This window comes from Aspergillus aculeatus (assembly GCF_001890905.1).
Source record: "Aspergillus aculeatus ATCC 16872 unplaced genomic scaffold ASPACscaffold_9, whole genome shotgun sequence".
Lineage (NCBI taxonomy): Eukaryota > Fungi > Ascomycota > Eurotiomycetes > Eurotiales > Aspergillaceae > Aspergillus > Aspergillus aculeatus.
The window spans coordinates 415,292-436,461 of record NW_017962984.1 but is presented as its reverse complement, the minus strand read 5'-3'; the positions used below and the strand labels follow the sequence as shown (position 1 = coordinate 436,461).

General features: G+C 53.4%; 8 protein-coding genes across 8 annotated transcripts; 4 read left to right on the top strand and 4 right to left on the bottom strand.

Annotated features, from left to right (window-relative positions):
* Positions 1 to 909: 909 nt before the first annotated feature.
* ASPACDRAFT_1870260 (uncharacterized protein) lies at positions 910 to 2,281 on the top strand (the record flags this gene model as incomplete). The annotated part of the gene is made up of 2 exons (XM_020197950.1): positions 910 to 1,289; positions 1,435 to 2,281. The coding sequence occupies 2 exons, from the start codon at positions 910 to 912 to the stop codon at positions 2,213 to 2,215; spliced, it is 1,161 nt and encodes a 386-aa protein (XP_020055538.1). The 3' UTR covers positions 2,216 to 2,281.
* ASPACDRAFT_79098 (V-type proton ATPase proteolipid subunit) lies at positions 2,022 to 3,581 on the bottom strand. Its single transcript, XM_020205320.1, has 6 exons — positions 3,355 to 3,581; positions 3,265 to 3,277; positions 3,047 to 3,176; positions 2,837 to 2,993; positions 2,646 to 2,749; positions 2,022 to 2,573 (listed from the first exon to the last, which is right to left on the bottom strand). The coding sequence occupies exons 1-6, from the start codon at positions 3,369 to 3,371 to the stop codon at positions 2,503 to 2,505; spliced, it is 492 nt and encodes a 163-aa protein (XP_020055537.1). The 5' UTR covers positions 3,372 to 3,581; the 3' UTR covers positions 2,022 to 2,502.
* Positions 3,582 to 4,495: 914 nt separating this feature from the next.
* ASPACDRAFT_60997 (uncharacterized protein) lies at positions 4,496 to 5,108 on the bottom strand (the record flags this gene model as incomplete). Its single annotated transcript, XM_020203620.1, has 3 exons — positions 4,496 to 4,600; positions 4,700 to 4,774; positions 4,866 to 5,108. 3 exons carry the CDS (start codon positions 5,106 to 5,108, stop codon positions 4,496 to 4,498), a joined length of 423 nt encoding a protein of 140 aa, XP_020055536.1.
* Positions 5,109 to 7,383: 2,275 nt separating this feature from the next.
* Positions 7,384 to 8,664, top strand: ASPACDRAFT_1881225 (cystathionine beta-lyase; the record flags this gene model as incomplete). The annotated part of the gene is made up of 3 exons (XM_020198235.1): positions 7,384 to 7,515; positions 7,598 to 7,650; positions 7,698 to 8,664. The coding sequence occupies 3 exons, from the start codon at positions 7,384 to 7,386 to the stop codon at positions 8,662 to 8,664; spliced, it is 1,152 nt and encodes a 383-aa protein (XP_020055535.1).
* Positions 8,665 to 9,097: 433 nt separating this feature from the next.
* ASPACDRAFT_120326 (uncharacterized protein) lies at positions 9,098 to 10,968 on the bottom strand. The gene is made up of 5 exons (XM_020196343.1): positions 10,464 to 10,968; positions 10,374 to 10,412; positions 10,224 to 10,292; positions 9,917 to 10,167; positions 9,098 to 9,845 (listed from the first exon to the last, which is right to left on the bottom strand). The coding sequence occupies exons 1-5, from the start codon at positions 10,530 to 10,532 to the stop codon at positions 9,179 to 9,181; spliced, it is 1,095 nt and encodes a 364-aa protein (XP_020055534.1). The 5' UTR covers positions 10,533 to 10,968; the 3' UTR covers positions 9,098 to 9,178.
* Positions 10,969 to 13,469: 2,501 nt separating this feature from the next.
* ASPACDRAFT_1856767 (uncharacterized protein) lies at positions 13,470 to 14,287 on the top strand (the record flags this gene model as incomplete). The annotated part of the gene is made up of 3 exons (XM_020197505.1): positions 13,470 to 13,651; positions 13,709 to 13,760; positions 13,804 to 14,287. The coding sequence occupies exons 1-3, from the start codon at positions 13,477 to 13,479 to the stop codon at positions 14,285 to 14,287; spliced, it is 711 nt and encodes a 236-aa protein (XP_020055533.1). The 5' UTR covers positions 13,470 to 13,476.
* Positions 14,288 to 14,741: 454 nt separating this feature from the next.
* Positions 14,742 to 16,055, top strand: ASPACDRAFT_120325 (uncharacterized protein). The gene is made up of 3 exons (XM_020196342.1): positions 14,742 to 14,983; positions 15,108 to 16,002; positions 16,032 to 16,055. Exons 1-2 carry the CDS (start codon positions 14,825 to 14,827, stop codon positions 15,834 to 15,836), a joined length of 888 nt encoding a protein of 295 aa, XP_020055532.1. The 5' UTR covers positions 14,742 to 14,824; the 3' UTR covers positions 15,837 to 16,002; positions 16,032 to 16,055.
* ASPACDRAFT_120323 (uncharacterized protein) lies at positions 16,008 to 20,899 on the bottom strand. Its single transcript, XM_020196341.1, has 3 exons — positions 17,145 to 20,899; positions 16,987 to 17,085; positions 16,008 to 16,904 (listed from the first exon to the last, which is right to left on the bottom strand). Exons 1-3 carry the CDS (start codon positions 20,783 to 20,785, stop codon positions 16,085 to 16,087), a joined length of 4,560 nt encoding a protein of 1,519 aa, XP_020055531.1. The 5' UTR covers positions 20,786 to 20,899; the 3' UTR covers positions 16,008 to 16,084.
* Between the last annotated feature and the right edge of the window lie 271 nt (positions 20,900 to 21,170).

The following is a 21,170-nucleotide window of genomic DNA, read 5'->3' as shown; positions in this document are numbered from 1 at the left end:
GCTGGCGGGTGCAAAAGAGTCAACAAAAGGACCTTCGTGGGGGTTAGACTAGACCACTGGTCTCATGGCGTATAGAGGGCGGCCAGTCAAAACAAGGGCAGCGTGCGCCAAGTACTGCATTTATCATTCTAAGTCTAGTTAGTTAGGGGCCTTGGAACATGATAAATGTAAATGGTCGAGGACATTCGGTGATTAGTCAATGACTAATAATGTACCCTGAGTCTGAGCACCACTATGCACCGCTATAGATGTATGTCTCACCTCGGACAATCGCTCCTGGTGGGTGATGGGTCAGCTCAGAGCTGATTAGACAGCCCAGTGGAGCTGCATGCTTTAGTGCTGCACGGTGTGGGGAACGACTTCCAGTGGTAATCCACCACGCCCTAGCGAAGTGCGACCCTGAGAAACCTAACTGATGTATTAGTACTGTATGGAGTACCCTGGAATAACTAACGTGTCGAGTCAATCTGGCCGAGGCTCATACACACACTAAAGATGTCTTAGAGTTGTTCCCTGAGAGAGCTAAGAAGGCCTCAGGATGCTGACCACGGCGCCATCCGCCATCCGCCATCCGCCATCCGTTATCCCCGATTCCTAGTAGCCTCCACGGACAAATACCGTCTGCGTCAGATGCAATATACTATTCGAATTCCCTGCTTTCAACCCTTCCTGCCATTGCTCAACCTCGCGCACTCATTCTAAACCCCATCAACCGCAATCATGTCCACCGCGCCTGCGAGAAGAGTCGCTAGTGCATTTCTCGCTCAGCTCGCTTATTGCCTCAACCTGCGCGCCTCGAGAATTTTTCTTGCCTGCTTTTTAGTTTGACTTCTGCTGTTTCAGTATGGCCGAGTTAAGTTCTGGCGTGATCCCCACTCCGCTTTCTTTCAGGAGGACCATGTGTATGATATGGGTTACAGCCTCTACCGTGAGCGGGAGGCTTGGCATTTTATCTCACGGCACAATTCGGACTCTAAGCCACCTGACTATGTGAAGGGTGGTCCAACTCCTTCGGTTTGTGCAGCCATTGTAACTGTTCGGCGAGACTTAGACCACTATTTCGAAGCCTCTGTTGGGTCACTATTGGAGGGATTAGATGAGAGAGAACGTCGAGCTTTGTATCTCAGGGTTCTCTTTGCCGACACCGATCCTGGAGTACATCCCAGTTGGGGTCAGAAATGGGTGGATCGACTCGTGGATTCAGTCGAAACCTATAATGTGTCGGAAGCAGAACTGGTGCATCTGCAACAACTGGAGACAGAACGGAATTTCTATGAAAAAGGGGTTTCGTAAGTTCTCTCACCCTCTATATCTCTCGTTATTAGGATATGTTCCGTGAGCCGTCTGAAGTGACAAGATGCTCTACCTCTCGTACAAAGAGAGAGAGGGAGAGAGACAAGAGAAAAAAACACAAAGCTAACTGCATTGGTAAAGTGACTACATATACGCATTGCAATCTTGTCAAAAGATCAATGCTTCGTACATCATCATCTTCGAAGACGATATTGTTCTTGCCACCGGATGGTTCTCGAAGACTGTAAAGGCGCTGAAGGACATTGCCCGGCGGGAGGAAGCACAGCGGCGGCGAGAACATCACCAGAGTTCTTGGATCTACCTGCGCCTCTTCTACACGGAAACAGCATTGAGCTGGAGTGACTCTGACTGGGCATACAGACATATGCCACTCGTCTTTGGCATCCTGATGCTCTCGACCTTTGCGGTCCTGGTCCTCCTTCGTCGACGCCCTGCTCATTACGTCCCACAACTACGTCTTCGTCTCGATTTCATGAGCATTGTGGTGATTTCTGTGGTCTGTGTTCCCGCTTTCACTGCGCTCATCTACATGATTGGGAAATACAGCTTGAGCCCACTCCACGGGGTTGTTGAAATGAATAAGTCGGGATGTTGTACTCAGGGCTTGGTATTCCCCAGCCAACAGGTGGACGGACTGATCGCATTTTTGAGCTCCAGAGGACATGGACAAACGGACTCGCTCATCGAAGAATATGCGGATCAAACCCAACGTACCCGTTACGCGTTGGCCCCGCCCCAGCTTCAACACGTAGGATTGAAGTCGAGCCGTGACAATCTCGATATCAATACTCGTAGTACGTGGGCATTTTGGTTCGAGACGAATGGTCCTAAGGTACTGAACAAGGAACATACCGACTTGTTGGAGGATATAGATGTCGAGAACATGTTAAAGCAGGAGTGAATCTTTCCATTGAAAGAAAAGCGCTCTTTACAAGGTCCACAAGACTGTCGTTCAACAAGTCCTGCTCATAGCTTTTTTATTACATTATGAAAGGAGGCAAAATGGCACGGTGCTCTGAGTAACTGAGGTCCTGCTTCCAGTGATGAGAAGAAGCTTTGAATGTGAGAGCAAGCTCAATGTCCCATTGTTGCGATGGATATGTGGGGAAGAAGCGAGAGGTGGATTTGTTCGTGATGCTGCTCCCACGTTTCTCCTTCCTCTTCCATTACAAGGAAGCAAGAATTTAATCAGCTGCATTTGAAGTCCGTAACGCTCGCACGGGAGTTCATCAAAAGAGCGACAATCAAACCATACAGGCCTATCCCGTTGCATTAGCTTCCGTTGAATATCTGACCGGGTCACCACAATAACATAACTCAAGCCCACTTACCCAAGACCTCAGCAAAGATTAGAATCAGGATCATGCCAACGTAAAGTCGCGGCTGCTGGGCTGTACCTCTTACTCCCGCGTCCCCAACAATCCCAATTGCAAACCTGATCAGTGCTTTTGTGTCAGTCCCAACACGCAGAAACAGTGCCAACACCACAGGGAACTGATCTTGGACACACTGATCCACTCACCCGGCAGCTAATCCACACAGCCCGACCGCGAGGCCAGCACCCATCTGGAGAAGACTGGTGTAGAGAGCCACCTCTTGGGAGAGGTTGTTCGCGATCAGGACTGAAACCACCAAGCCGTAGATCCCGAGGATACCAGCCATGACGATGGGCACGATGTCTAGTCGGTAATATTAGAAGTTGAGCACAAGGCTTCCGTCTTGCAGAGCTCACTCTTCACGATCAAGTCAGGACGGAGGACTCCCGCGGAGCAAACGCCGACGCCAGCCTTCGCTGTTCCGTAAGCTGCCCCACAGGCAGTGAAGACGATTGCACTGGTGCATCCCAGGGCTCCGAAGAACGGCTGTCATATACAAACGGAGTCAATGCCACTGACGATGGGCCATGATTATGGACTTGTGCTGATTAGGTATGAGGAAAACGGCTCTTACTGCATAGGTGGGGCTTTGGGGAATTCATTAGTACTGCTGTAGTCATTTTGATCCTGCAAATGTATTCGCATTCGTTTGGGACAGCCTCACCAAAATCCCGATGGCATTATAGATGACCTGGAAGCCAGGAACAGACAGTTAAATCAATCTAGAAGTCTGTACGTCAGACCTGATGAAACTTGGGTGATCGGGGTTGCAAGTAAGCTAGGGCACAGTGCCTAGCTTTATAGTAACGTCAATCGGGCACTCCCACACTTCCCGTCTTAGCCCGCCTCCGCTCCATGCAGGCGACCACGATAGTTCCTTCTCGCACTTAGCAGTCTCCCTTATTACTGCAGCCTGTTCAGATTACGGTGTAGTCCAAGTCGAGAGGGGTACGTTGATTTTGGTACTGATTTTACCAGCTCTTAGCTAGGGTGTATAAAGGCACTAACCGGATTTGGATATTGTACTGCACCACTGGGCACCAGGCACAATGTTTTCTTCTCTGTGATCAGACCATGTGTAGTGGGCGAGATGCGAGATGACGTGTTTAGTAGGCTAGCGATGCAGGGTCAAATGTTGTCAGGCAACAACACCTGTCAACATGATTCAATATTCCACTAGGTATAGATCGGTCTAGGCGCTACGGCTGGCGGAAGAAAGCCGCGTTCTCCTTGGCCCAATCACGACAAAAACGTGGCTGCCTGGTTACTCCCGTCCTGGACCCTGATCCACCCTTCCCCGCAGACCCCTTCTATTAGGCTGGTAGGCTGGAGGAACGAGAGACATCAGAGGATATTTTAGGGAAGAAGACGAGGGGCCTGTAGAACTTTCCCGGAGAGTCCACAGATTAGTGAAAAGAGCTGACTGTGACCTACAAATAACCGCAAATCTGTCACTCAGAAAAGACTGCTTCTTTATGTTTTATAGAATGTATGCACTTGGAGAACTACTCCATTCTTACCTGACCCCCTGTTACCCTCTTTTTGTTTTGTGAATAAGCAATCTTCCCTAGAAATGGAGACGGGGAAACATCCCCTATTCTGTCTGGTCCCTCGAGGATGGAGTTATCAACATTGATAACACCTGCGAGAGGGGTGTGAGATCGTGGATTATAGTAATCAAGATCAAGCGACTCATAGACAACTTATTCCGCTGACATGGAACCATGACGAATTCAAGAACGTGTTAAACACACAAGAAATATCTACATACGCTCTGAAATCAACTCCTCTTCTTATGGCCTCCCTCACAGTCGGGCTTTATCCTCCTCTCGACCAACAAGGTTAGGGTGCGGGGAGCGAACGGGTCGCGTAACAGCATAAAAGGCAAAACCTTGGGACTTGGTCGAAAACTAGAAAGTGTTTCAAGAAGACAAAGAGGATCAGCCAATGCCGCTCGTTCTATCAGGAGAATCTTGTCTCCATGACCTCAAGATACTTTGTTATCTTACCTGAACTTTCGAGCCCACGTGGAAGAACGCAAAGTCACCGGGGACTAGATGGTGGGTGATTCCGGTTGCCTCATCCTGTGAATTATCCAGCACCGTCAGCTCCCCTTGTCCTCCAGAAGCCACAGAATTGGGGAGGCAGTGGCTGCGGAGACGAGAGGAAGCATACCAAAACATCGATTTGCCCACTCAAAACATACTTGGTCTCCTCGAAGGCATAGTGCGCGGGTCGGTGAGGGCCAGCCTCGATCTTGTAAAACCCCGAGGTAAAGTAGGATGGGGAGTCGGTGGTCTGGGTGCGGATGGAGTGGAAATCGGCCGTCGTGGCGTTCTGGCCTGCGGGGAGGGGGATGAACTCGTAGCCAGCGCCCTTGATGACGGTGAGAGGGACAAGCTTGTTCGACACTGCCATTTTTTGGATACCCGGCATTAGCAAATTCTTCGGCAGATTGTGCATGGAATCGGAAAACTCACTTCTGCTTTGATTTGACTGGGAGGTGGGCTGGCAAGTAAGAGATGAAGCAGACCGAACCCTTCTTGGAAGTATATAAATGCTTCGAGCTGGTTCGGAAGTAGTTCCCGCATTGGAGGTGGACAGGGCCCGGCTGTAGCCGCCGAGCGAGCGGATCGTTCGGATGTGTAGCCCGGCCGACAATGTATACCTTCAATGTTCATCTGCCATTTATGTGAGGTCCGAAGAAGATGAGACGGCTGGCATATTTGATGCCGTGTAGAAAATTTGTATTGAGATGGAATATCCGAAGTCAGTGTCGGAGAAGAAACCGGGCTGCAAAGAGTGCTTAACCTACTGTTGTTCAGCTTCACATCGGGGATTTTCTTCAGCCGCACATATCCAGCTACAAGGAGATGAAACTGGCTTGGTAAGCAAGATCAAATGGTGGGACAAACAGTAGGCAATCCGATGGCTAATGGAACGGGATAATTGAAACGAGGCAGGATAGAGAACCCTAATTCGCGCTTACCGATGCTCTTCCGTTTGCAATGCTGACCGCCCCTCTAGCACCCACGTCATATTGGATACTTGCATAAACAATAAGGACTTGGTTTGCAGGAGCAATGATATGGAAAAATGTCAGCAGGACAATCAGAGAGTTCTGGTAAGCGATATTGAAGGGTTTAGTTTATATTGATCGCCGCGTCTTTATAAAACACACGGCTATTGTTACATCAGAGGCAAACAATAAAAAGCAAACAAAGAAAACCTCACCTAAAAAGTCTTGTTTATATTATCTTAAGCCTTTACCCACCAATATCTATGGCCATTTCCTATATAAACACCAGACTCTCCTTCTTAGTCCCCTTCGCAGCGTCTCTCAAGTGACTGAACCCCACCAATCATCTCTTGGTACCCATTCTTACACAAGTGAAATAAGGCAGAACACAAGCGTGGAATTATGTCGGAGACAGCTGAGCGCACCCGGGACCCACGCATTACCGGCGGATGGCCGTGGGACACGAGCCTCCCTCAGTTCGAGCTCTTGATGCTGTCATATGAGACGCACAGGGCGGTGGTCAACGACTGGATATTTTTTGTGGACTCGGTCATGAGGAAGTGGGTAGGCCAGCGGCAGCGGCAGCCCGATCTTCGCGATAAGCGGATGGCTCTGATGCTGCTCTCTCCCGGTTACCGCGTTCACTTCCTGGTCGAGCCCCTGCCGAACATAGTACCTGTCTTATTCTGCTCCAATGGCCGGCAGGAGTTCCGCTTGGACGAGGACGACATCGACAATTGCAAAGCGGCCTGGCGCACCGTGGCCCGTTTCATCTTGGACGGTCAAGGCGAGATCGACTGAGGAGCCGGTGACTTGACAGGTTGTTGGAAAAGGTGTGAAGGAGCTGGCCGTCAGGGGTTTTCTGGCGAGGCTTAGACGACTTCCATGGGAGGGCGGAGTTGGTTAGGGAGGAAAGGTGACTGTTGAATTTATGAGGACAGAATGAAAACGTATCTAGTAATGCAATAAAACGGCATTTTGTGCTGGTGTGATTCCCAGTGATAGCTAGCTTGTATGCTCAACACATACCATGCAAATGCCCTCCTCGCTTATGTCAGCTATAGCATCGGCGTTTCTTTCCTGGTATAGGTATGATTATTGGAGTGACGGTCTCCACCTTGATGGCTGGTATCATAAACCTGCAGAGGCAGCTGGCTACAAGGAGTCGCAAAGTGCTGGCCCGCCAACATACTGTCAACACCGCAGGTGGAAGCTCTGGCCCTGTCGCTGTCGCGGCGAGTAGTCTCACTGATTAAGGAACGACCTATTTCATCAATGATTTTAATCTCTCATACCAGTAAGATGGAGGTAAGAACCGGTCACCACACCACGGACCAACAACGCGGCGACCCAAAGCGGAGCGGCGTATGAAGTGGGTCAACCCGTCTTTGCAGTTCAAGGTACATACCGTTTTATCTTCAACTACGATAGCTAGAAAGAGAGAAAAGGAGCGCCATCTCCACCGATGACACATCTTCCTGTTTCCCCGTGTCTTTGCTCTTCTCTCTCTTCTCAATTCCCATCCACCCAAACCAAACGCCATCCCGCGCTTCAAATTCAGAAGCAAACACCATGACACCCACCCCAACCCCCAACAACCCCCCTTCTCACCCCCCCATCCCAATGAACAATGATTCTCAAAAGCCCTCAGACCTCGCACCCCCGTTCATGGCAATGACCACGCACGCCATCCACGCCGACGACGAATTCAGCGCGCACCGCGCCATCGCGCCCCCAATGCACGTAGCCGTGACCTACCGATACGCGCGGGATCCAGCGCACCTGATCCCAATGGAGAACAAAGACGTGCGTCCCCTTTTCCCCCTCCCAAAACCCCCAAGCTATTCCCTTTCACCACCACCCATCTTCTAACCACCCCTATACTCAGCCCAACGCCCCGCACGACTCACACATATACTCCCGCTACTCCGCCCCGAACACGTCCTCCAACACATCTTCCACCCCTCCGCCGGAATCCTCACCTACAGCACGGGACTAGCCGCCTTCCACGCGATCCTAGTCCTTCTCCAGCCAGCCCGGATCTTTATAGGGGAGGGGTACCACGGCGTGCACGCGGTGATCTCGCTCGTCGCGCACCTCAGCGACGGCCGCAAATGCCAGAAACTCTCCTTGGAGCAACTCCACCTCCTAGGACCGGGGGACATCATCCACGTCGAGACGCCCGTGAACCCGACGGGCGAGGCGCGCGACTTGGTCAGCTACGCGGCGCGGGCCCGCGCCGCCGGCGCGTATCTGACGGTCGACTCGACGCTGGCGCCGCCGCCGCTGCAGGATCCGATTGCGCTCGCCGGGGCGGATATTGTCATGCACAGTGCTACGAAGTACTTGGGGGGGCATTCGGATATGCTGGGTGGAATGTTGGTGGTGAATCCGGAGAGGGTCAGGGAGGGGTGGATGGAGCGGTTGGAGGCCGACAGGATGGTGCTCGGGGCAGTGATGGGGAGTTTGGAGGGGTGGTTGGGGTTACGGTCGGTGAGGACGCTGGAGTTGCGCGTGCGCAGGCAGGCGGAGACGGCGAGGGTGTTGGTCGCTTGGTTGGTGGCGGAGATTGCCTCTGCTTTGTCGGTGGTGGGGAAGGTGCTGCGAGGTGTACGGCATGCGTCGCTGCAGGTGGAGGATCTTGGGGGTGATGGTGGGGGGTGGTTGCGGCGCCAGATGCCGGCGGGGTTCGGGCCGGTGTTCGCTATCACGGCGCGCACGCCGGAGTTGGCGAGGCGGTTGCCGTCGAGGATGAGTGTGTTTCAGCATGCGACGAGTCTGGGCGATGTGGAGAGTTTGATTGAGTGGAGGGCGATGAGTGATAGTAGTTGTGATGAGTGTCTGCTGCGCGTGAGTTGTGGGTTGGAGGATGTTGAGGACTTGAAGCGGGATTTCTTGCAGGCCTGTCGTGCTGTTCTGTCTTGGGATGATGCTGGTGGCTGTGTGGGGGTTTGAGGTTGTCTTGAGGGTCGGGGGATGGTATGGTTTCGAAGAGTTTATCTTGTTTCTAGATCGTTCGAATGGATCGGGTTGTTTGTCGAGGTTTCCCGTAGAAACGTGACTGTACACTGGCATCCTCTACACACGATGCTCAAGATCCGGGTAACTCTCTCGGAGGTATACAATAGATAGTCACTCCTCTCAGCTTCCCTCACGAACAAATCGTAAACCATTGGTGAATAGATCTCGTGTTGCAGTGCGTCTAAAAGGGTCCACGGCAGCCTTTGAGTCCCACCCGTCCAGCCCTAATCGCAGCACAGTACCTGACTTAGTACAGTACAGCGGCGACCCGATCATTCGCCGCCCCTGCGCGGCCATCGGGGAACCAAATCATACAGTCTACTCAATCAACAATGCCTACCGAAATCCAACACCATTGGACGAAAAAGCCTAAACCAGGATACGTCTTACCCTGAAACTCATTATCTATCTACTATACAATGGGAGAAGACAAGAACAAAACAGCTAATCACATTTCACCCCCACACACTGAATGATACGCGCTCTGAACCTCCGCCGCCATTCCCCCAACCCCCTCAAACATGACCGTCAACCGCATGACCCCAAGGATCGAGTCCACGCCCTGCCGTATCTCCCGCAGCAGCCGCTCCACATCCGGGATCTCGGATCCCGGCTCCACCGGGTGCGGAAGTAGGTGCGCGTACTTGGACAAAGAGACCTGCGAATCCTCCACCGTCGACCAGAGCGCCGCCCGAAGCTGATGGTAAGTCATAAGCAGGACATACGAGGCCTGCATCGCGCCGCAGAGGAAGAACGGTATCATGTGCGCTTGGGGTGGAACATGGGCTAGAGCCGGAAGAACAAATCTCTCCGCGGAGGAAGCGTGCGATGCTCCAATCGGGTGGGGGTGTGGTGCTCCGCGGCGCACACCACCTCCAGAGGCAATCGCTGCGATCCTCTCGTAGGCGCGTGACATGGCCAGGGAAGCTTTCAGACAGATCAGGGAGGACTGCGCTTCTGTGAATGGGAAGGCGGCAGAGGCGAGGAACCGGTCTTCGAGTGTCATCTGCATCGGACAGCTGGGGTCTGGTTGATCGGGGAGATCGCAGTGACTGGAGACGAATAAGGGGGGTATGTTGCTGAAGGCGCGGGACCGATGGAGTCGCACGCGGGCTCTAATAACAGGATTATGGGCAGTTAGTCCGTTTGTCTGGCTGGCAAAAGGCGCGGATCGGGAATCAAATACGAATAGGTCAAGGACTGAGCGATCGCCCACGCCGTTAAGAGGGCTTGTGCTTCGACATCGGTCCTGGATTCAGGTCGCGGGGACCGGTCGAGTTTGCGCGTTAATTCGAGGATGGTCGAGTCCAGTTGCGTGATTTCAGGCTTGATCTGGGAAGGAGACGCGGCTGCTAGGGTTTGAGGGCTGTGCCGGTTATGCAAGGTCTGCGAGACAGATAGGATGGCCGCTTCGGCCTGGAGTAGAAGGGGCCACAACTTAGGATAAAAGTCAGGTTCCGTGAAGAGTTCGGTGTTAAGTGACGCTGCCGTACCTCTGAGTGGTTGTGGATGGCAGGATACGGGGTCGTGATCCTCTGGTCATCAAGTGTGATGATAGGCAACTGAGGTTTACCAGCGGTTACCAAAAAGTGGAGATGAAAGGTTGATGAAAGCAGAGAAGTTCCAGATAGGACATTACTTACTACGTCTTGATCGATGGACGACAGATACAGAACGAACATCTGCAGGATTCATTAGTCACACCCCAGAGCTCTGTTTTGCGCGAAACGCACCGCACCCCACCACACTCGGCGCTGTGCCTCGGTTGCCGCAGCACCCAGGCTATGCAAGCGGAGATCCATGGCGGCCGTGATCGCCTGGTTAGCGCGACGCCGCATACGTGACACGTTCCCTCGCTGGCAGTATTCATGGACACTTAGTAATATCAAGGCTAGGACGGAAGACACTGGCGAGAGGTCGTTCCTACCGGTCCCGGGCCTTGCTAAGGTAGCTGGGTGGGTCGGTGTTTGAGAAATCACATCGATCTCATCGTCCACTGCACGAAACGCCGCCTCTGCGAAATGTTGTGCCGCCAGCCGTCTCAACAAAATACTAGATTCCGAGCTCGGGTCGGAATCCGGAGGCAGAGGAATGGATACCAGAATGGCTGAGATGGCCAGAGTGAGCGCGGAGGCTGGCCAGTGTGGGAAAGAGGATTCTTGGATGGTCCTGACTTGTCCCTGCGCGAATTGAACAGTCGAGGGCCGGTCACCAATCTGACACGTTGTCAGAGGAGGCGGAAGTATCGGTAAGAATGGATGGATGTGTACATAGTAAGCATTGACTCTGGAGTCGCCGTCAGTCATAACAAACATGATCTGGCGGTATACAGCCCCGCAGAAGGACCTTATGGCTGCTGCTTGGATGCTGATACTCACATGTCCTCATCGGATGTATATGCGCGCAGAGGTACGAGAGAGTTCGTGCCCATCACGTCTCTCACGGGATCACAAACATTGTTGTCCGGGGCTGCTGCCGCTGGCACTCTACTCCAATCATCATATCTCGACCCATCGATCCCATCCACATCCAGGTTGCGAATCCCACCAAGAGGATCGAGTAAACTGAAAATACTTGCCGGGTACTCTTCCTCTCCTATCACTTGAGTCGACGCAGAGACTGCAAATGCGTGCTGGGAGCTGGGTAGAGGCTGAAAGGTAGGGTTGTGGACTGGAGCCGGAGCCTCGGTGACCGGCGACTTGGGCGCACCACCGCGACGGATCCCGCCCCGACGGCTGGGGCGATAGACACAATTCAATCCCTTGTAAGAACACTACTGACGAAGTCACTGACTATCCCAGTGTGGACATTTGCCCAGTACGCAGTGGAATACCGAAAAAAACTTACTCTGCTACATGGGTTCCGTCCGTCGCATCGGATCTTGCGCGCGCGACTTGACATCCGGAGCGGTTAATTTTTCCATGAGTGAGTCGTTCAGGTAGCGGAAGAATGACTGACCAAGCAAGACAGGCGGCTCTACTAGGGGCTCTGTGACCAGCATGCATATGTGGAAAACAGTCAGAAGTCACTGATCTCAAGGATCTCCGGTAGTATGCAGGTCGAGTGAGAGCAATTCCCGTCTGAGGATGAATCTTCCTGGAGGAGGGGAGAGAATTGGAGCTGAGAGGGTGGATGATGTCACGTTGGTAAAACAGGAGGTTAACATACCGGGGACTCGGTGTGAAGTGCGGCGACCCAGAAGTTCAAACACCGCTCGCCGCCCGGCGAAGACCGCAATTGGTGAACCAGTTCATGGACGCCGCTCCCCAGTATCTCACTCACATTTATGTACTATTACCACCCCGGTAATGGAGATTTCGCTTTTGCAAGCAACGCGAAATGAAGTCACAGGTTCCCATGTGAAGTAATCTCGATTTGAGAGGGTTGCCAGCGCATTATCTTCATATGGCCCTGTTACCAGAGCAGACGGGGGGTTACATGATCAAGCACAAGCATGGGCACATGCAGAGTGTTTGTTGACTGGGAAAGTGACATACCACAAGAATTTTGACGGGCATGTTAAAGGATCGCTTTCTTCTTCTCTTGGCACATACAATAAGATGGAAATATAGACCGCAGTAAAGAAGAGAAATCAATCAAGGATATGTCTGAATCCGGGGGCAAGCGTTCTAGTTGGGGCGAACCCCCAGATTTTCCCGGCTCTTTTATCATCTTTCCAAACCTATTTGGATAGTAAATGGGATAATATACCATCACCACTATGTCACGCTCCTTGAATTGATAGTCCAAGACCAATAACTTAACTTCAACCTCCTTTAGTGCTAGCCCCGAGTTTTCTGCTATAAGTAGTTACTAGCACAAGGCCTTACAGACAGTTTCTAATTATTTTAAGACCTGGTCAGCCATGCTATATGGTCTGTTCAGGTGCTGCAGCTTCTCTCTCTCGATCGCAACACCGTCGACTATTAAGAGGATCTTCAGGTTCTCTCAGGCCAATCTGCCATCTGAAATCTATACTGTCAGATCCAAATCAAGAACAGTAAAGAAATACCGATGCGTGCAAATTCTTGATGTTGCTTTGAATGAACTTGTTAACTGAGAAAGTCTTGTGAACATTGCAAATGAGTGTCATCGTTGACGAGTACTTGGCCTTCTCGTAACGCTTCTACCCAAAAACATCCATATCGATCAATCGACAGATCACAAAGCTTAAAGGACACCCCGGAGATATGATCCATATACATGCAACTACCGTTCGTATCATTCCGTGTCAATTTCTGCTTGGCAGCTCCTCGAAGCGATCTCGATGTTTGGGAGCATAAATGATGCATACACCACTATCTGAAAGTCTCCAGCATTCCCTTCACTTGATCGCAGTTGATCACAATAATTGAATGAACCAACTTGGCTATGGACAATGAACGCTAAAATTCCAACATAAACGAGAGACTGAAAATGATCACACCGTCGGCGTGCGCCATGACTGGACTATCATGGCCAAAATTGGCAGCCAAGAGTGATAACAGGATGCTAAGGAAATGTAATCCCCGAACAATGTGCGCTAACACGCTCCGGCCATGTGAAAAGACGACTGTTGCACAACTAGACAGGGCCAAAGCTGATGAAGCCATTCTCGCCTGGCTCGTCGGCAACCGGCCTATTATAGGCTAAGTGTTGAACAGGCACGCAATCAGTACCGAGCAAAATTCGCAAGTTTCTCTATTTAACCCAACTCCTACCCAATTGTGAATTCCGCTACGTCCAGCTGAAACACATATCCCGATCATGCGTCTTGTCTCTGCCATTACCGCCTTCGCTGTGGTTAGTACTGCCGCAACCGCGGACACCGTCCCCGCGGAGCTGGCGAGCATCGGGGAGCCGTCAACGGTACTGAATGCCACCTACTCCGTGGGGTCGACTGCAGTCAGCTTCACCCCTGGCGAATTCTTCAACACGACCGGTATGCACGACCGATCCCCTTATTAGACCGTCTGATTGACCGATGCACCGTGTATAGTCGCCAAAAGCGCGCTGGAGCCGCATCTCCACGACTTGGGGCTGAGCAGCTCGTGACCCTACCTGCTGCTGATGGTCGACACCACTCCCCATCAGTGATCGTGCATACCGTTGTGGCCAACTTGGCCACCGCCGTCAACAGTATCAGCGACGTGAACGTGTTGGCCTCCTACATCGCCCCCAGCACAAGTCTGGCACGCACAACTACACACTGTTCCTGTTCGACCAGCCCGCCAACTTCAGCGTCCCCAGCCGCTACGAGTCCTTCATGCAGACCACTGCTGAGACTCCCCTGAGCCGACTGAACCTGCCGCTGGAGAGCTTCATCGACCAGACCGGACGGGGCAAGCCGGTCGCGGCCAACTACTTCCGCGTCCCAGCGGCGAGCAACGACACCAGCTCCAGCTCGGACGGATCCGGCTCCAGCACGAGCACAGGCACGAGCACAGGCACGAGCACCGGCACCAGCACCGGCGCCACCGCTAGCGAGACGTCGAGTGGGGCGGGTCACAGGATGGCAGCGGGCAGTTATCTGGCCGGCGCACTGGCCCTGGTCGGTGCGGTGGTGGTCTCCGTCTGATCTGCACCGTAGACTACAGTACGTGTTGCTCGAAGACAATGATGGCGCTGGAGAGGTAAAGAGCAAGCTGGCACCTCGCGTGTTTTGTATATAATCAGCATTGTACAGTAAATAATAACAACGCCCGGAAGACCGGCACACGCGTGCAGCCAAAACCTCGACTCCGGTCCAGCACTTGATGTAATCTGCATGCACTAAGCCCGTTAGCGGGGGCCAGAGTATCCTGTTGGTCATGCAATCTGGCATTTTTCATTGACCACCCCTGTAGAAAAGCCAGCAACCGTGGTTGCGCGGTCTCGGAGTGGCGTGCATTAGATGCACGAGCAGCTAGGGCTAAGCTTCACGCGCTAATTGCCCTCCCGTCAGCACTAGCTGGTTAGTTCGTTCGGCGTTACCCCTCTTCGATCATTAAAATGCGAGGCATTTCAGTTTGTTTTCTGTGATTTATAACCATCCCCCCTTGGCAATCGCAAGGCAAATACAATTGAACCTCTGGTTCCTGATTCATTTCCGTCGCCCATCCATGCTTCAGCCACCATGTCCACCACCGACACCGAGACCACCACCACCACCACCACCACCAAACCAGGCTGGTACCAAACCAGCGTCACGGCCATCGACCCCGCCGCGCAGTCGCTGTTGGAGGAGTACAGCGGACTCAAACCCGAAGAAGTCCTGCCCCATGTCTTAGCCCTGGTACGCACCCTTCCCTATTCCCCGGCACACTATCTCCCCTAACCCCCTGTGTTTCACACGACGCCACCTTCCTCCCGCCGACGTAAAGCCATCCATGCTGATCCTGTGGAATAAAAATACGCAGAGAGACGAAGCCTTCGCTATCTTCCCATACCCCTGCATCGGCCAAATGCGCTTCCTCAGCTGCCACCTGGCGCGCCTCCCGTTCTACCCGCAAGTCCTCGCCCGCCTGCGCGCGTCTCCGGCCCACGGCTTCCTGGACGCCGGGTGCTGCGTCGGCCAGGAGCTGCGGCACCTGGTGCACTGCGCGGGGATCCCGGCGTCCCAGCTGTACGGCTTCGATCTCGAGCCGGGGTTCTTCGACTTGGGGTTCAAGCTCTTCCGCGACAACGCCCAGAAGTTTCCAGCGACGTTTGTGGGCGGGGATTTCGGGGTCGAGGATGAGGGGGAGTGGGCGCGGGGCGAGATTGTGGGGACGGTCGGGGGGAAGGTGGATGTTGTGTGGGCAGGCTCGTTGCTGCATTTTTGGGATTATGAAGGCCAGGTCCGCGGTGTGGCTAGGCTGGTTGGGTTGACCGGGGGGGAGTTGGGGGCGATTGTTTGTGGGAGGCAGATGGGGAGTACGGTGGCGGGGGTGTATGAGTTGACGGGGTTGATGGACAAGACGCTGCATTATCGGCATGATGTGGGGAGTTTGTTGGGGTTGTGGCGCGAGGTTGAGAGTAGGACGGGGACGAAGTGGGAGGTGCAGGCGGAGTTGGAGGTGGGTGAGACTACGGCGAAGATGCGGAATATGAGCTTTGTGGATGATAATGCGCGTGTGGTTTGGTGGTGTGCTACTCGGGTGCAGTGAGTGGGTCTTTTGTGGGACCGGAGATCGGGGATGAGGATGTGTGATTATGAGATATGAGTATGAGTATGAGCATGTATGTCCAGGAAGCTGAAGGAAAGGAGGGTCTGAGGTTTCTCCCCCAGAATCCTGCTATTTCAGAGACTTGGGTAGGGCAGGCGTTCTGGGGGAGAACCCCCAGAACGCTGCTTTCCCAGTGAGTATACAGACGACCAGCCCTGCTTCATGCAGACAAACCCCAAGACCCTCTATCAAGCCTCTGCCCTCCCAACCATCCACAAATCCCTAAACCAGCCCTGCGGCCGAGCAATCAACTCCCGTGGCGACCCATCCTCCACCAGCCGGCCCGCATCCATGACCAGAACCCTGTCAAACTCCCCCACGAACTCCAGCCGATGCCCCACCATCACCACCGTGTACCCCGCGAATTCACTCCAGATGAGGTCGTGCATCACTCGCTGCGTCGCCGCGTCCACGCCGCTGTCGATCTCGTCAAGCAGCAAGATCCCCCCGCTGGCATTGCTTATTATATCTTGATGCATAAAAGGGAGGCGATCCCGATCATCCACCGAGACGGCAGGGGTCTTTGCCGCTACTTTTCCAGAAGAAAGGCCAGCACCAGAAGGCATTGTAGCGCATCGCTTCTCCTCCGACCTCCTCGCGCGCACCCGCCGCCGCAGCACCGCGCGCGCCAGACTCCACAGCTGCTTCTGGCCGTGGCTCAGCGCGTCGGCTGTGAAGGAGGCATCGAGGCCTCCCCGCTCTGTGACCACGTCCCAGAGACCCGTGCGCTCTAGGATGGTCTGGCACTCTGCGGGATCAGTGGTCTTGTCGGGAAATGGAGCGAGGAGGTTCGTGCGGAAGGAGGCGGTGCCGTCGGGCAAGAAGATGGCGTCTTGCGGGACGGCGATGAGACGATGGCGGAGGGTTGCGTGGTCAATTGAGGGCAGCGGTATGTTGTCGATTGTTAGGGCTGTGTCTTCGTTTGTGTTGGTGGTGGTTGTTGTGGTCCGTGGTGAGCGGATTGGGTCCAAGAGGCGGAGGAGGAGAAGAAGGATTGTCGATTTTCCGCTTGGTTCGGGTTTGTTAGCCATGTCATTCGTGAGGATTAGAGCAGTGGAGTGTTATTTTGGACGATGGGTGGTGGGCTCACCTTCCGGTTCTCCCGCAAATCGCGACCTTTTGTCCGGGTTCAATTGTGAATGAGACTTCTCTGATGGCGAGGGTGCCTGAGGCGGGAGTGGCGTCGTTGCTGTGTGTAGTTGGTATTAAGACTGTATCCACGTCACGAACACGGAAAGGGCAATGTACCTGTACGAAGCAGAAACATGCTGGAATGTAATCCTGCCTTTATCAGGCCATGAGGCAGGTAGTCGGGTTGTATTGCCGCCGTCCTTACTGCTGTCATCCTCCAGCCGATTCTCCTCAAGCCCGGCACCGCCAGCCCCGCTGTCGCAGAATGCTTTGATCCGGGCTACAGCACCAATGGAAGTCTCGAGGGCTGTGTACATGCGTACTAAGCCGGCCAGCGTCTTGCCAAAGCTCATCAGGGCGACCAGGCTGGCTCCGGTGAAGCCGGCACTTGTGTCGCGAAGCTGGGTGGTCAGTGCTACGACTAGCACAGCCAGAACAGCCACTACCATGTCGAGAACAAAGGACAACCATCGCTGGATCATGCTTAGCAAGTACGCGGGGCGCTGGGATGTGTCGAGCAGCGCATTGTTCACGCTGATTGATTCGTTGACCCAACCGAATGCGCGGAGCGTGGCAGCTCCCTTGATCGTATTGAGGTGGTGGCTGTACAGAGGGCTCTTGGCCTCGAGATCCAGCAGGCGGAGCTGACGGGAGGTGCGCAAGTAGAAACGCTGGATTGCGTATATGATGGCCAGCACGAAGGGGTAGGCGATCAGGGTGTAAGGCGATGAGCCGGCGACGATCACCGCGGCCCCACCGATGGCAATCCAAACCTGCAGGGAAGTATTAATCAGCGCCTGAGCTAACTCTCCGTCAATCAAGGTCATATCCTGCGAGAACAGGTTAGTGAGGACCCCTGTGTCGGTCTGGGATAGGGTGGACCAGGGAGCGGCAATGACTGTCCGCAGCAATGCGTCGTGCAAGCGCGATCCCGAGGTACGGATTATGGCCAGCATGCCGATGGCGGCCTCGCTGACAATGGTGGCTAGGGCCAGACCCTGGAGACAAGCATAGATTCCGAGGTAAAAGGACTTTGATTGGCCGAAGGTATCAGTACTCCAGTAGCCGATCCAGATCGTGGGAAAGTTGTAGAGAAACCCGCACAGAACGCCGAATGTGGCGAAGCTGATGAGCAGCCAAGGGCCAATGCTGCGGCAGTAGTACAAGAAGACGGCAGCATCTCCAATGGCTCGGCTCGATTTCCCGCTCTTGATCTTTGGACTGACTGCTTTGTAACCATGTGCTGTGGGAGATTGGTTTGTCGGTGCGGATGGTGGAGAGGAAGGACGAGAAATCGTTCCTCTTTCGCTCGCGGCGGCCGTTTGCAAAGTGAGGGTGCGGAGATCGCCGGGTGGCCCCTTCTCGACGATTTTCCCATTCTCTCCCAATGAAACGATATAGTCCGCTGCAGAAAGATGCCGAAGGGCACTGGTGCAGAAGATCGCGACCGCCCCTCTGGCCCTCAGGATCCCTGAAGGACCGAAGACCGCGTGAAGAATGTGCTCCTCGGTTGTCGCGTCCAGTCCGCTGAGAACATCGTCCAGGATCAACAGGTCACACTGAAGGTATAATGCTCTGGCAAGCGCGATTCGCCGTTTCTGGCCGCCACTGAGTGCGATCCCATCACTGCCAATCTGGGTCTGGTCACCCTGAGGGAGCAGCTGCAGATCGCGAGAAAGCATTGTGGCCTCGATCACGCTCGTATACCTTTCAGCATCAAATGTAGAGTACCCTTGAATGGCATCGCGAATACTCGCATTGGGAAGAAAGGGAACTTGTTCACAGTATCCAATTTGGCGGAACCTAGTCCGTAGGGAGATCTCACCTTCCGTGAACGGAATCTCTCCTAACAGCGCTTTACACAGTGTGGTCTTTCCGCAGGCAACTGAACCATAAATCATATTCAATCCTGCGGAGAACGAAACATGGATGTTCTTCAAGGTGAGCACGTTTGATTGCCAGCCGAAGCCCCCAGCCGTGATATTTACCACTGGGGGCAACTTCTCCCCTGCAGCCTTTTCTTTCCAGGGCTCATCGGACATGAGGGGACGGCGATAGTCGTGTCTCGACTCTCCCTCGAGAAATATCTGGATTCTTGACAGAGATGTAAAGGCCGCAAGCAGCTGGGGAGCGACTTGGAAGAGGGTGGAGAATGGCCCACAAAGAAGCTGAAGATAGGCGAGGGAGGTGAAAATGGTGGTGGTGTTCAAATTGCCCAAGCTAAACGCAAAGGCAAAGATAGGGCTAAGAAGCACCGGCATGAATCCGATCCCCACTGCGGCCACAAGAAAGGTTCGGAACCTTCCTCCAGCGTGCAGTTCGTCCCGCCGCAATCCCCGAATGGAATCTTCCACTGGCTGGGTAAGTCCAGAAATTCTCAAGGGTTTCATGGTAGCAATCACGGTTGAGGTATGCCCGACCCGCTTCTGGATTGCTTGCATCCAAGCTATCTGCTTAGGACCAACGAACCGCATCACGACCGTTGACATAATGGCGCCGAGGATGACAACAATGAGCGGCGCCACAAAGGCGGTGCCGATCTGACGCTGAAGAAGCCAGCTCACTATCGCCACCTGGAGGGGGTTGGCCCAGAATTCGTGCAGCTGCATAAGACCCATCATGACCCTTTCGACATCGGTGCTCATCAACGTGACAGCTGCCTTGTCATCCCCAGCGGGGATTGGTTGCTGGGTGGTCTTTTTGTAGATTGCCGATACTAGGCATGGCCGGATCATGAATAAGGCCCGTTCATGGAGATACCAATAGAGCGCTGTGAGGATTGGCACTCCCACGTACACTAATACTGTCGCTCCGATGAGCGCACATCCCTCCTTGACTGTCAGGGCAGTTTTTGACTTAGCGAGCCACTTGAGGATCGTCTCGATGAGAAAGGATTGGCAAAGTGTAAAGCCGAGTAGCGCGAGGCGAGGAACGACGGGCAGTAGGAAAGGGATTGCTAACGTGCGAGCAACTGCTTTAGCCAAGCCTTGTTGGTCTCCGTTGGAAACGGCGCGCTGAGTATGCTTGGCAAAGCTTTTCTGCAGGGCTTCGATTGACACGCTTCGATCCAGCAGGTAAAGATCAGACAATTCCAGGACTTTCTTGTAGCCTGACAGAACAAGGGGGACGAGCCATAAAAAGGTGCCTAGTCCATACAGGCCAGAGATTTCTTCTGGACTGTGGGTCTTGTGGTCGCACTTGGACCATCTCTGGTGGTGCAGTGACTCCAGCAAAAAGAGAAATGCCTTCCAGACAATCACTGTAGCGAAAAGTCGCACATAGACAAATTGGAAGTTCGTGTGAGCCAGGAGCCAGAGGGATCGAACTTGGGCAATGTCAAAAAGAATAGTTAGCGAGAGAAACGCGCTGAGGATAATTGATGGTCGTAGCGAGCGAGAATGCTCGAGATACGTTAGGATGGAAACTCCAACTGCCGTGACGAGGCCCAGTGAGTTGGCCGTGATGAACAATGCAGGCAACTCAAATGGCTCGATAATTGCCAGGGCTAGAAGCACCAGTCGCAGTATCAGGAAAATGACTGCTGCTGTAAGTTTGATCGACTGGAAGATTACATTGCCCTTGACAGTTGATTTACGAGCCAGCCAAATACCCCGAGGGATTGAGAGAACAACAAACGTTGCTGATGGGAGGATTGAGAGAATGATAGTTTCAAATTTGAGCGTGAAGTCGAAGTCCCCACGACAGCCCTTGACTGCAGGACCAAAAGAAATGTCGTCGGTACAAGTGAAAGATTCCATCCGGAACAAACCCAAACCTTGGGTTGAGTTGTAGATGTGTTGGTTGAGAAAAAATGGGGGAAAGGTCCGTACGGAGCCGGTGGAACTTGGAAGTGACGGAAATGGGGAAAGGAGAAGGGTTGGAGCCTGGAGATGGTCCAGGAGGATTAGTACAATACAGTACAGTAAGTACTACGCATGGCATGGCATGCGGACTGGGTGTAACACTGACAGGGATTATTTCCAGCGCTAGCTTGATAAGTACCTAGTAGTAGGGAGTAACTAGTGTACAGTAACTTAATACCTAGTAACTGCCTTGGTGGAGTAACACTTACTGTACTTTACTAGCAGTAGGTGCCGATGAGACCCAGAGTGCCTTTCTCAGGCTAGTTAGTTAGTCACTCGA